The 15,006-nt window shown below is 34.8% G+C and overlaps 1 protein-coding gene across 2 annotated transcripts in view; it reads right to left on the bottom strand.

The window, feature by feature from the left end:
• LOC108903233 (ecdysone receptor) overlaps nt 1-15,006 on the bottom strand; it is a 521,233-nt gene that overhangs the window by 190,465 nt on the left and 315,762 nt on the right. For both annotated transcript variants that reach the window (XM_018705334.2, XM_018705342.2), the window contains exon 4: nt 13,067-13,618. In XM_018705334.2, the coding sequence (XP_018560850.1) occupies nt 13,067-13,571 (505 nt within the window). In that variant the 5' untranslated portion in view covers nt 13,572-13,618. The remainder of the gene's footprint in view (nt 1-13,066; nt 13,619-15,006) is intronic.

Genomic DNA, 15,006 nt, shown 5'->3' with positions numbered 1-15,006 from the left:
TTTTGTTAAACGCATAGTTTTCGAGATAAACGTCGTTAAAAACTTGAAAAATGCGAATTTTGCGATTTTCAATTGTTAATAACTTTTGATTGAATAGGTATTTCGTAATTCTGCTGATGGCGTTTGAAAGTTCACGTTAAATACTACAAATTATGAGTAATTGCAGTGTGAAAATTTGTTTTTTCCACTGTTATTTCAAACTATAAACAAATAGCGATTGAGCGTTCAGAAGGGTGCGCTGCCATGTATGTAAGAGAGCGGTTGCGTTCTTACAGGCGTTTAATACACGATCTTGACGCGTACTCTTCATTTCTAGACCAAAGAAACGATGAAAACTGAACGAAACATTAACAATTTAATGAAAATTTGTAATATTACAATAACTAAAATCATTATTTAAAAAATAATAATTATAAAAACATCTAAATTATACGATGTTACGCTTTTAATATAAGTATAAACTTTTTTATTATCGTTTATAAATAAAACTAATATAATTTCGCTAATTTTTTTTCATATAAATCGTATAATAATGTTTACAAAGCAAATTAGAATTAATAATGCAAACATTATATCTTTGATATTTCAAATTTTCCGCGCCTTTTTGAATGCATTTTGTTTTATACAATTGTCATTTATTTTTAAAACTTGTTTGTAGTCGCGCTTCAAAATTGCACTGGAGATGTAGAATTATTAACGTTCATGTTACAAGATGAACAGCTTAATTAAATCAGATCTTTACATTATTTGTCGCAAAAATTTTAATTTTAATTATTGTAATATTGCAAATTTTCATTAAATTGTTAATGTTTAACGTTTAACAAAAAAATTGCACCCAGACATTTTCTTTTAAAAATGGGTCAAAGAAAAAGAAAATACTTTTTATTTTGCCAAAAACTAAGTTCTCAGTATTTTGCAAGTTTTTTGTTAATAAAAAACTTATAGACATCCGGGCAAACTTCTACACAAAAAATTCGTGTTCTGTAGCTCAAAATACAAAAAAAACCCTTTGGTAACTCCATCTAAATGAAGGAGGCAATTGGGACCCCCCTGGTTACAGGACTATAATCAAAATTTAAAAAATAAGCACGATGTGGCGCAAAGGGTGCGACCCAAAGATACTTTACTAGCGCATATGAAAAGACACGCCATCTCCCTACAGTCGCGTCGCGTCGTCCTAAAGGAAAGCTCCTAATCAGCGTGATAATGACCCTGCGGCACAACGGAATACCGGGTAGTTGGTAAATAAATCCTGCTCAACCCGGCCAGATCCAGGCCGGAAACCGGATGCTCTCATTGTCCCGGAAACGCCGTTAATTCCGAGCGGCGGGCGGGTAGGTTCCTTTACAACCCTGCGGTTCCTGCGACGACCTTGGTCCCGCTCTCATGTGACCTAGATTTCCCATTCAATCCCACGCCCGCTAGGATCGCAAAAATCGGTAGGAGGTTCACGGCTGCCTGCGACTCTGGAGGCTGCGGACGCCTCGTCAGATCGATCACTGTCAGGAAAATACGTCGGGTTCCGATTTGGGAAAACGTTGGACGCATACTAGTTCGACAGTGGGTGGAACAGAAGCTGAACGGTCAGTAACGTACAGGGTGAACATTTCATTTCATTTTTATTTTGTTGAATTTTGGATCGTTATTAATTATTTTAACGAATTTTGTAATTGTTATCTCGACTTTAAATATGTACTAAGTTGTTGTGTCTATCAGCTTAAGTGCAAGTAATACTTAATTGTACCTAGGAAACAGATAAATAAACGTTACGTCAACTGTCAACGTTCATATAAAATTATTTGTCCTGACCCAAGGTCTTCGGGCCCCCAGGAAGACTACGAGTCAACAACGTATCTTGAGGGTGCGTTTTTCTTAAAAACGGCTGAAGATACTCAAATTTCCAAAACGGTGTGTTATATTTATAGTGACTGTCGGACAAACACCCTTGTAAAAAACATACTTACGTATTTAATTTGTTTCTTTTTATAAAGATGAATCTTGAAAATCTATTAAATCATAAATGATTGGAATTAATTTCCAATTATCAACTTTTAGGTTTTTCTTGTGTCAAATTTGACAAAAATTTTTAAGATCTGGATTCTGCACCCTCTTTCTGTAACTTGTAAAATTAATATTAAAGGTTTTACCATTTCTGTTTTTCCCAAACAGAGTAAGCTATGGACTGCAAATTAAAGAATAATTTTTAATTTTAATGGATGAACCAACTATGATTGCGAATAATAAAGAGCACTTTTAAAGTTATTTTGTGTATTGATTAAACAAAAATATGTATATTTATTGTTTGTCCTCAATCTTAGTCCAGGAAATATAGAGTTTGATAGGACTTTTTGTTTCGGCAAGCTGAATTTATCACTATAGATGCTAAATATTATGTACAATAACATATTAGTCTCCACAGTTATAAAAATGGGGGGAAGATTGTTTACTGGGTGGTTAATTGTTTAATTTATACGTAAATTCACGTTTTTCGGTTATAACTTTTTCCGTTCCTTTCCACGAGAAAACAGTAAAGTATTTTTTTCGTCTTCAAAAGACCTACAAAACTAGCCCTCGAGTGTCAAAAATATTGATTAGATCAAAAGTTATAAACAGAAGAAGTTTATTTATGATTTTTAAATTAAACATTTATAAACTGCGTTATTATTACCAGAACGTTTTCGCATCGCATCCTCTCATTCCTTATCACTAATAACTCGCACGAAATCTGGAATCGGTAAGTTGAATAGTTTACAAGTTATGGCCTTATAAACAAATTAACTAATTATTAGTCTGGACGAGCCCGAGGAACTTCCACAATCACACTGATTTTTTCATGGTAGATTTCATAATAATACGTTGAAATCTATCATTTTTTTTTTTAATTTCAAATTTGCAACCTGGAATTTGTTTTATTTTTAACCTTAGTTGCAAAATGAAATATACGACGCACGAGCGTGATATAGTTATACAGGTTCGGAAAGTCATCATGGTACATCGGCCGTTATGTGAGAGCGATAAAGTAAGTCATAGAAATCCGTGCGATATACAAGGATGGTTACATTGAAGACGTTTCATAATCTGAATAGTCAGTCCCACTTCTAACCCGAAACGGGCGGTGACTATTCAGATTATGAAACGTCTTCACTATAGCCATCCTTGTCTATCACACGGACTTATTTATTTTACTTTGTCGCTCTCATGTAAAGGCAGATGTACCATGTGGATTTTCCAGCCCTGTATATTATTACATATTCGGAAAGCTTATGAAAAGAGCTTTAAGTTAAAAAAAATCGTCAAGATTCGTTGAAAAACAACAAATATTATTTTCAAGCGAATTTCCTTTATTTAACGGCAAGACTATGAATATTATCGTCATTTTCTTCGGACACGCTGTCGTTCGCTTCCCCCAGCCTTCTGCCGCGCCACGGCTCGCCGAAAAACAAGCGACCCACTGACTTTTGACAATATTTCTTATGCCCAAAACATACTTCTACAAATAAAATATTTTTACCTGGGAAAGTACTCGGGTTGCCGGTTATGACAGTATTTTTTTTGCCGCTACCAACCTAATTTGTTTAACCGTCAACTTTGACAGTCTGTAACTCCATTGTTTTTCAACGAATCTTGACGATTTTTGTTTTACTTAAATCTCTTTTCATAAGCTTTCCGAATATGTAATAATATATAACTATATCACGCTCGTGCGTCGAATATTTCATTTTGCAACTAAGGCTAAAAATAAAACAAATTCCAGGTTGCAAATTTGAAATTAAAAAAAAATGATAGATTTCAACGTATTATTATGAAATCTACCTTGAAAAAAATCAGTGCGATTGTGGATGTTGCTCGGGATCGTCCAGACTAATAATTAGTTAATTTGTTTATAAGGCCATAACTTGTAAACTATTCAACTTACCTTAATAACTAATAATAACGCAGTTTATAAATGTTTAATTCAAAAGTCATAAATAAACTTCTTCTGTTTATAACTTTTGATCGAATCAATATTTTTTGACGCTCGAGGGCTAGTTTTGTAGGTCTTTTGAAGAAGAAGAAATAAAGTAATTTACTGTTTTCTCGTGTAAATGAACGGAAAAAAGTTATAAACGAAAAACGTGAAAATACGTAAAAATTATACAATTAACCACCCTGTAAACAATCTTCCCCCCATTTTTATGACTGTGGAAACTAATATGTTATTGTGCATGATATTTAGCATCTAGAGTGATAAATTCAGCTTGCCGAAACAAAAAGTCGCGAAAAGGTCATTTCCCAGCTTATTTTCCTGGCCTAATCTGTTAATAATGACTTCAAAGGTTCTATAATTTGCTGATATTTTATATTTGAACAAATTACTTTATTATTTATTAAAACTTTATAAAGTTATTCTTTCCCAAGGATTGTCGTAGTACTTCCCTGAAGATGGCTTAATGGCCGAAAATAGTTGGAAGGAAAATTAAGAAAAAATTATACAGAATTAAAAAGGACTCTATTTTTTCCCAATTACTCCAAAAATAAAAATCTAATGGATTCTTTTATCAAAACTGTGTTTTTATATGCACATTATGATAAATACTCACGTCAATTTTTTTTTAGTTTGATAATTATTAATGTTATGTTAATTAAAATACAAAAATTAGTACCTAGGAACATTTTGTATCCGTTTTAAAAAAAATAATAATCAATGTAGTACCTACCGTCAAACTTGACGAGTTTAGTGCACATTAAAACTTATTACGTAGTTGAAAGAGTCCATCAAATTCCTGCCTTATTTTCTACAATATACTTACATAAAATAGAAACTGTACTTAGAGACGAAGTACAATTTACCTTTTTCTATATTTCATAGGATTCTCTTAAAATGATGTCGTTCTTACTGGAAGTTTCAAAATGAGGAGTTTTGTCTTAAAATTTTTTAATTCAAAACGATTTAAACCTGAAGGTGGCCGGGACGTAACGAAACGTAGCAAACAAAATATTTCACGTTCGTATGATATAGCATTAAAAACAAACACGTTAAGGTACGTTTCATTTGTTCTTCCTGTACTCCCAAATGGCTATTATCGAACTCTAACAACGATGTATTTATTAGTACACACACGAAAAACCTATTACGCGAAATTCATTTCGCGTCCCGATTTCTCTCCGCACCGAATCGTGAGAACGACCGTGGCGATTTCGGTTTTCGAAATAGAACCATGGATATCCCAACAGGTTCTTAATGGCGAGTTTGTTTGAAGGAAGTCGACCCATCCGGTGAGAACTTAAGTTGTGCCACAACACGGTTCGCGTTGCAAAACGGTCCACGCATGCATCATTATCATTAAAATGGTGTGTTTACAGTCACGACGTAATTATTATAGTTGATTTTTATAGTAGGTGTGGTAAATAACGACTTGTACGTAGTAGTATTCACTCTAAGCTGCACGCATACGAGGGAGAAGAATTTAAAAAAGAGATAGCAAAGAGAAATGCAAAAAGGTCATTATGCACCCTTTAAATCAGTTTTTGAAAATGTTATCAATCTGTAAAAATCGGAATTTTAAAAATAAAATGTAGGTATAATGTTTTTTTTTATATTTATTCAAACAGGACATAATTAAGGAGTACCATCAGGTATCTACTCAAATACTGTCACTATCAACATTTGACCTTGAACTGACCTTGACCATTGACCTTGAGGTCGCGGTCAATGTCATATTTGGATGCAGAATTTTCTGCTCTTTCCATTTCCGAGGTCGAAAAGATGGGTCGCCATTAAAAAAACCGGTTTGATCTTGATATGACCTTGAACCTAGACTTCAAGGTCATATCAAAGTCAAGGTTACCATCGGATGCGCCGTGAAAAATACTGAGACTTTTGTCCGCACCATTTATCCCAAAAATGCGTTCCCGCTGAAATGTTTGTGGGTTTCCATACTTTTGATTAACCTTGTATAGAGTTCTTAACGAAATTAGTTGTATAGTTCGCATTAGCATTCATTGTAGAATAGTACTATGTATTTGGCAATTGTAAATTAAGGCAACTTAGGCTAGTACAGAATGACTGTGGTCTTTGAATTTTCAGCAAAACTTATTTTAACTATAACCTTTAGACTATGAAGACCGAGATGAAAACTCTTAAAGTCAGAATTAAAAAATTCCTATTATTTCGTGTCCCTTCGTAAAAGTTTATCCTGTATATTATTTCTATTATTTCGTACTGAGCACTTGAACCAATTAGAAAAATCTTGCAATTGGTTTTTTGTGACACTTAACTTTTCAATTAATAATGAAATTTTAGTAAAACAGTTTATTCAATATTATAGCAAGAAAAACAGATCATACTCATTTTAGTATTACTGCCACGACTTGCCACCGTATTTTTACAGATTTCTAGGTCCTAATGGGAATATTTTTACTTATTTGTCACGTCGGAAAAATATCCTTTGTGCAAAACAGTTGAAAAATTTAAAATGGATTGCTTCTACATCAATGAAGGCACTTAAAAGTAACCAAATTTTTTTCTCATTTTTCCCAAAGAGTAGTAGTAGTAGTGTTACTTTTACATAATAAAGTTATACAGATATAGTTAATTTCTTAGATAGTAATATTTCCTAGATATTACATTATAGCATACCTAATTATTTAATCTAATGTAAAAATTAAAATCCGATTATTTAAAAATAAAAAAACTACCGAAAAATGTACAAGGATTTTTCTGTTATTCTTTCTATGTAACTTACTCTGCTGTTTCCGAACATACTACTATTTTTGTGACAATTTCAGTCAATGACACAGAAATACGGCTCTAAAAACGATGATTACGCCCATGAATCTACGCCCTTGAATCATCTCAGTTCACGATAATCAAATCATACAGACTTATTAGTAAAGCTCGGAACTCGGTCGGATGATCATAGCCGTCGCGTCGGCCTTTCGCTACAGCGCACCATACGAAACCGGTATTAACGGCAGTTACTGGCTACGCGTTTGCTTCGTGTATACATGTTTTAATATCCTAATAATATAGAACGAGATAAGGGGTAAAAAACGACCATTCGCTGATAAAGTATGCACATTTAATTATTTTTATTTATACCCGAGGGGGTAACCACTCTCCGCAATACGTGTACATTTTTTGGTAGAGTGGTTACCCCCTCGTTTATACCTATCCGTTTATTTATTTGTTTACGACGAACACGCCTATGACTAGCCGACGAAAACCCCCAGCTCTACTTATTAGCAAATTTTTGAAATGTAGAATGATATTCACTTTTGTTTTTTTTTGTTGATACCAATTTTGACGAAAAAATTCAACAAAAACGATTTGTATTATGTCTGCGGACAACTAATTGTTATAGCCAAATACATAATAACGTACCCATTCTGTGTTGCGAAATCTTAATTAATTTTTAAACTGACGCAAAACGGAAGCTAAAACTGCTACGAAGTGATAGCTAAATTATGTTAATTACATTGTCAACAGCATGCGAAGGACAACTGTTTTTGGTTGTATGTTGTTCGTTTTTTGGGACATCCTTTCTTTGTTTAAGTCGATTTTTAATTATAGCCGGTCGCGGTTCACTAGGCGTTGCTCAACGTCCAGCCAACCAAGGAATTTGCTACAATAACACGTTTTTTTCACGATTGGGATATTGCTGATACCCAGCGACTTCACAAACAATTGTAATCATTCTGACGAAATGGACAAATTCGCGTGATGAAATTAAAAAAAAAGAACACTTGTTTACTATTTTAACATTTAAAAATAATAAACGATAGAATTAACGATGGGGTCGGTTCCATTTTTTAAACTGTTTGCATGTAAATAAATAAGTATGAAAAAATTAAGAAGATATTTTTCCTTAAATGTGTAGAAAGTTGCAAAAACGAAATTATGCCATTTCCTCAGTATAATTATTTGATCTTACGCTACAATTGTAATAAAAACCACCCCTACAAATAATATGCTCCCGGAACTTATTTTCAGTCACTATCTAATGTTGTCAGCTTGAAAATATTACTTGACTCTCTTTTCCTTTATTTTAAAAATCTACAATGTCTGTGACTACAATTAAGTATTTTATTTTTTCATATATTTGGAGTTCATGAGAAATAACTACATTTAATTTTATAAAATTACTAATTGCTCCCAAAAAAACGTTTTCAATTTTTCTTTCCCTGATATTTATGAAACAAATTCCTCGACTGTTAAATAAATTTAGTAATTCCTAAATTTCAATGACTTTCCAGTTTTCTGGCGAATCCGTATAAAAACATCTGCAGCACTTTTTTTATCTGTTATTTATGGTAAAGCTGACATTCTTTTGACACCGAACAAGCTTCGTACCAGTCCGTACCTTCATTTTGAGGGCATCCCGGGCAACAAAAGTTAAAAGAGCACGACGCCACACTGCAGCAAAAACGAAAAATGCGACGACCTGCGTAACTAAGGGGCTATTCTGATGGCGGGAAGTCGCACCGTGGCGAATTATAAATTTTAATTTTCCCACACAGATCGGGAATTAGCTGAAATTTTTATTAGAGACCGTAATAACCGACGGCGGTAAATCAAGCCGGGCCCGTTGCCAGCTTTCTCAGGACAGGATGTCAGGAGTCGGATCCATGCGACTGGAAAATGTGACAGAGATAAACGTCGGCGTCTTCATTACGGATAGTCCGGGAGGTTGAGAATTCTATCGGTTACAACATATCTTTGCCCCATTTCGGTAGCGTTGTAAGTTAGGTCGCACGATAGAGTATATTTTTAGTACAGATCTGGATGACTATAAAATATGTACTTTAAATAATAAACATTGAATTTAACCTACTATACAGCGTGGTAAAAAAGTTCTGCATAAAATTCATATTTTCGTTAAACAATTTTTTTTTTCGAAAAACGGTGAGACCCGTCGATTTTTATTTGATCCAGGGCACCTTGTTATGCGAAAATTTTTTTTTTCGATAATCACTTACGGCAGCGATGACATAATTTTTTTTTTAAATGACCGCATATTTTTTTCGTTCGAAATTGATGACAGTGATAATTATCTAAATAACGATGTGAAAATTTCTATGTCTTACATAACAATTTTTTTTTAGAAAAATGCACCTTAAGTTCTTATAAGTGATAATTGTCTACTTACACTATTAATGGCTCTGAAAGGACAAAGTTGACAAAATTACATTTCAAACGAGTAAAATTACACTAATGTTTGTGTAAGTCTAGCGAAATTGTTCGAATTGCCCACCCTGTACCATTTGGCATTGTCCTAAGCGTGTGTAAACGTCGTCTACACTTCGTTCAAGCATTCCTGGGTCGATTTGATTTATTTCAAAACGAATACGGTTTTTAAGTTCTTCCAAATCACCTGGCCTGTTTGTGTACACACGCGATTTCAAATAGCCCCACAAAAAAAAGTCTAGAGGTGTTAAATCAGGCGAACGCGGAGGCCACTCGATTGTTCCGCGTCGCCCGATCCACCGGCCAGTAAACGTGTTATTCAAGTACTCCCGTACTTGCACTCCATAATGGGGCGGTGCACCATCCTGCTGAAACCAAATTCTTTCCTCAGGAATATCAGGATCCTCGTTGTTCGGGAATAACTCTGCTAAGCTTGGGACCAAATCGAACCGCAGGAAATCCAAATAGCGAGCAGCAGTTAAATTTTCCTCGAAAAAATACGGGCCTAAAATACGACGCCCTATTATTCCCGCCCAAACGTTCACCTTTCGGGGGTGCTGATGATCTACTTCTTGCACCCAGTGCGGGTTTTCCTGAGACCAATACCGGCAGTTATGTCGATGCACCGATCCATTAAGATAAAAAGTAGCCTCGTCAGAAAAAATTATGTTCTTGAGGAAGTCGGGGTCTCCGTTACATCGATGCATTAAATCTTCACAAAAGTGGAGACGGCGGTCTGGGTCGTCCTCAGTCAATGCATGTATCAAGTGACCCTTATAGGGGTGAAATTTCTCTTTTTTGAGAAAGTTCACCACAGTTACATGTGAAATATCATTGTTCAATGCAATCGACCTTGTACTAGAATGAGGGTTGTCCTGGAGCTCCACCAGGATATTCAATCTAGTTTCATCATCTACTCTAGGACGACCCGCACGAGGAGCATCTTTCACACTACCAGTTTCCTCAAACCTTGCCAGTACCCTACTAACCGTAGATTGCGTAATTGGTGGTCTGTCAGGGTACGTTGCATTAAATAATTGGCAAGCTTCTTGATGGGTTCGTAACTTATCGCCGAAACCAATCATCCTCAAAATATCAATTCTTTCGCGTTCACTAAGTTTTGCCATTTCGAATTAAACGATTTCACCAAAGAATGTTAAATCGGTACTGATTTTTAGTCTTCAATATTTCAGGTAATCTACTCCTTTCAAGTAAACATTTCTTTGGATCTTTTTTTTTTGGGGAATTTATCGGCAAACTCGAAGACAAAAAGTCGACCTTAATTTGCTACATACTATTTGGATTTTGTGCGGTTGAACTTGGTTCTAAATTTTGCAGTTTAATCAGGATCCTGACAATATCTGATGAGTAATTCCGCAAATATTACATAACACCAGTTGCAACTTAAGTTATCTGAAATGCTTTCTGCCGGATAAATTTTTTTCTAATGCATTTGATCCGTAAACAGCAAATTATTGCATTCAAGAACTTAAGGTGCATTTTTCTAAAAAAAATGGTTATGTAAGACATCGAAATTTTCCCACCGTTGTTTAGATAATTATCACTGTCATCAATTTCGAACGAAAAAAATATGCGTTATCATTAAAAAAAAAAAATCATATCATCGCTGCCGTAAGTCGATTATCGAAAAAAAAAATTTTTCCACATAACAAGGTGCCTTAGATCAAATAAAAATCGACGGGTCTCACCGTTTTTCGAAAAAAAATTGTTTAACAAAAATATGAATTTTATGCAGAACTTTTTTACTACGCTGTATGTCTCTTTTATTTTACCGAGAATAATTCAAGTTTGAGGAACAAATGTGATATGAAGCGGTAAAATCATTTTCATAAAGAACAAAATGAAGAACAGAATAAAGAATATTCTTGCAGTAACTAAATTAAGGAAAAAAATTAGAACCATAAGTTACAAAAAAAAATTATAACCCCCTTCGTAGAATGAAGTGGCACATTATATACGCCCTTATCTTTTTTTCTTTATATAGTTGGAAATTTTAGAAAATTTTCTTCTATCTCAAGATTTTTTTTCGTAAATGAATTATATTTGTGGTTTTTTAATTATTCTGTTTTTTGTTTTCACAATATTTTGGTTTATTTATTGATGGTCACGATTGCCATGGAACCAATACCCGCGTACATTTTTCACTGTTGAACTTACAAGACAATATCATACAAATTATTATATTGTACTTTGTTTACTTCATCTTTCGTAAATTCCCATGGAAAGAGCTAAATGAAGGTCGAATCACAACTCCTTGTGGATCGTATACTTTTCTCGTCACAAGAAAAACATTAAAAAAACGTGTCCTTTGTCTAGAATACAATGGTATTATTAAAAAACGCATTTTATGTTACAGTATGTTTTTCTTAATGAAATGTTTAAAAATCTGTTTAGTAAATTTAATAGTGGGAAAGTATAAATACGTAATGGTTCCATGGCAATCTTGATTTTATCCACTGTGAGGGTTCTGGGAATTGTATGACATGTATATATTACTATAATTATAAAAAAGAGAGGATTAAATTGTTTTTTCATATATTTCTTTGAGATCTTAAGAAAATTCCCTTCTTTACCATTTTTATCTAGATAGAAGGGGGGAAATTTTACGTGTATACTCGTATACATATACTATATTGACATAGTGGAACTATGATCCATGATTTTTTTCTAAAACTTATGTGGTATACCACATATCATCGGAGCCCAATAGGCCATTAAAGTCAGAATTCCAGAAATTTTTTTGGCCGCTCCAAAAAAAGTTCCCTATACTTTTTCTTCTATTTTGTATAGTAAACTGAAAGCACATGAACCAGTGACAAAAACAATGCGTTTGATTTTCTTTTGATAATTTACTCTACCTTCGACTTATCAGTGATTTTCTGGTAAAGCATTTCTATAATCGACTATTTAATACGATTTCTACAATAAGAGAGGCAATATTTTTATACTTTAGTTCGGTTTTAATAGTATCATGATTTTCTACAGTAATTTTAAAGAATTAAAGAATGCCAGATGCCAATGGAAACATTTTTAATCACTTGTAAAATAAAAATGTTACAAAATCAAGCGGTGGTGACCTATTCGACCATTCCCGTTTCGCCGAATTAACGTGACAGTATGTTTTTTACCCCTTTACCATGCCGTCGTATCATACCAGGTGTGAAGTCAAGTGGTCGGAACAGGATCGTATTCTCCTTAAATAAAAACTGCTCACGGTTTCATTTTGTGCCTGTTTTGTTTACTCTAGACTAATTTAATATGTCTAGCACCGATTGGTTGCTGAATTTGCTGTTTAAGAAAAAGGAGTATTTTATTTAGAATTTTGTAAGTGTTTAATATAACCGGTTTTTACTTTCCTAAATGCGTCTCCATCTATTTTACATAGTGACAGTAGTATAGTTAGATAATTTAGGTCAATGTAAGGTGTTAGTGACACCGAGATTCGCGAATTAAATATTAAAAGAAAATGTCTTCAATCAACACTGAACGTTAGTATTTTTATAATTTCTTTTATTATGTACGCCAAAAATAATTAGTTTTATAAATATATAAAAATATATATAAACATTTGTTTATTTTTTCTTAAAATAATAGAATGTCTTTTTTAATATTCGACGCTGAAACAAATACGGTGACTTAAAAATAACACGTCGCCAAACCATACAAAAACAATCTGTTTTACTAAATTATTTTCCATTCTCTCTAACAGTTTTAAAAAGATAACAACTGGCAGACCTGATGTGTTGAGTGCACTGATACAACTTACTACGCTAATTCCGGGTAGCTCCGATCAGTGGCGGCGTAAATAAACAAGAATTAATGTGCAGTTTAAGAAACTAATTATAACTCCACTATTTATTTGATCTTTCTTTTACTTACCGATTTTTCCGTTGGGACTGTAGGGGTCGTAGCTACCGGACGACATGGGGGACGAATATCCATTACTTATAACAGTGTAGGGCTGCGAGGGGGGCCCCGGCGAGGGGGTGAGCGGCGGAGCACTAACACTAATCGTCCCCGAACTGGGCGAACTGAGCCAATCGTCGGTCCGCGGCCGCTTGTTGGGCGTGACCGCGACGCCCGTCACGCCGAAGCCGCTGAAAGGTCCACCGGCACCGAGTCCGTTGTTCGAGGCGACGGCCACCAGGCCGTTGGCGGAGGATAGCGCCGAGCTGCCGGCCAGCGTGGTGACTAGACCGTTGGGGGCGGCGCACAGGTTGGATGAGCCGAGCAGGTTGGTGATGCCGTTGCCGCTGGCCGGCTGGCATGGCGAGTGAAGCTGCGGCTCGGTCTTCACCAGCAACACATCATCGTCACGGTAGATCATCTCGTGCTTGATGTCCATGCTGCCTGTTGCGGCGCTGCTGCTGAAGATGGCGGTCATTCACGATGGTTACCGGCGCGGGTCGAGCCGCGACATAGTAGCACAATCTGCAACAAAAAAAAAAAAGAACAGTTAGGAACCCATAACTCTTACAATCTTGGACAAATGTGGATAAATTAAGGCGAGCTATAAGGAGCATTCTTAATTTAATTTAAAACACTTAAATATTGAGTAAGTCATTGATATATTCATTAGAAAGGTCTGGGGCCAAGGAGAGAACCTTGTGGTATGTCATAAATTGTATGTACTACAATTCAACATACAAATTAAGTTCGTTGAAAGAATGTGTTACGGTTTTCAAAAATATTAATATAGAAATATTTACAAATTATTAAATTATGTCTACAATTACTTATTAATTTATTTTATCAATTGCAATATACTTAATTCATTTCAAAATTAATTATCAATTACTATTATTTGTGTATATATTCATAACTTTTCATATTACTTTGTTTATATCATAATATAATAGTTTCAAATAGATGACCAGGGTATAGTGAAACGATTCAATTTGCTCTGTAAAAACAAATAAATCAAAGTCACGTGAACATTGTCTAAATTTCATATTCCATACTTCTTGAAGATATTATTAACAACTGTGTAACTTTTGGAAAGTTAATCAACGTGGAAGTTGGATTTTGTTAATAATATTTATATAGGGTTTATCCCGTAAGCAGCTGTGCTGGATTTTATTTCACGAGGAGAAGCTCACTTAGTTGGGTAAGAATTGTTCTTTGTATAATTTTCTGTGATGGTTTGGGAATTCAAAAATATTCACATCGAAATATTAATCTACTTTTTAGGCTTATTTGAGCCGGTCCCTCATCGTCTTAATATCACGATTATTTGGAAAACATAAGATTTTGGAAGTACGACAGACGGGCATGGTCATAGGTTATAACACCGCGATCTTGGGGGAGTTTTCGTTGACAGTTATACGATTGGACATCCTGCCTTCCCACCCTGCTGAGCTCGTTCTACTATCACCACGCTCCGTGATTCTGTTAGTGGAGTAGAGAGACATAACCTCGCTTAGTTGACAGCTATTGTGAGACAAGACACTTTTTGATATTAGGAGGACTACCCACCACAGATACCACCTCAGTTCCCTAAAGAGCAAGCAAGGAAACCACCCCGCGTCGTAGGAATATACAGGGTGGGCCACCAGTAACGCCTCGGTCGCTAGTGACCAAACGGCAAATGTTACAGAAACCTGTTTATGTGGGTATGTGTAGGTTGATTACGGCTATATTTTAAAAATATTTTGAAATATACAGGGTGTCCAGGAAAAGCGTACCATATCAAAGTTATGTTTTTTTAAATGGAACACCCTGTATTTTACTGCATTTTTGAAAGCACCGTAAAAAAATAGGTGAACTTTATTAAAGGTTCTGCATACCTAGGACTTACAGTTTGTGAGATATTTCAATTT

The sequence above is a fragment of the Anoplophora glabripennis genome, unplaced genomic scaffold (genome assembly GCF_000390285.2).
Source record: "Anoplophora glabripennis isolate ALB-LARVAE unplaced genomic scaffold, Agla_2.0 scaffold12, whole genome shotgun sequence".
In the NCBI taxonomy this organism is placed as follows: domain Eukaryota; kingdom Metazoa; phylum Arthropoda; class Insecta; order Coleoptera; family Cerambycidae; genus Anoplophora; species Anoplophora glabripennis.
Note: the sequence above shows the minus strand (reverse complement) of the source record. Positions and strands in the feature narration are given on the sequence as shown.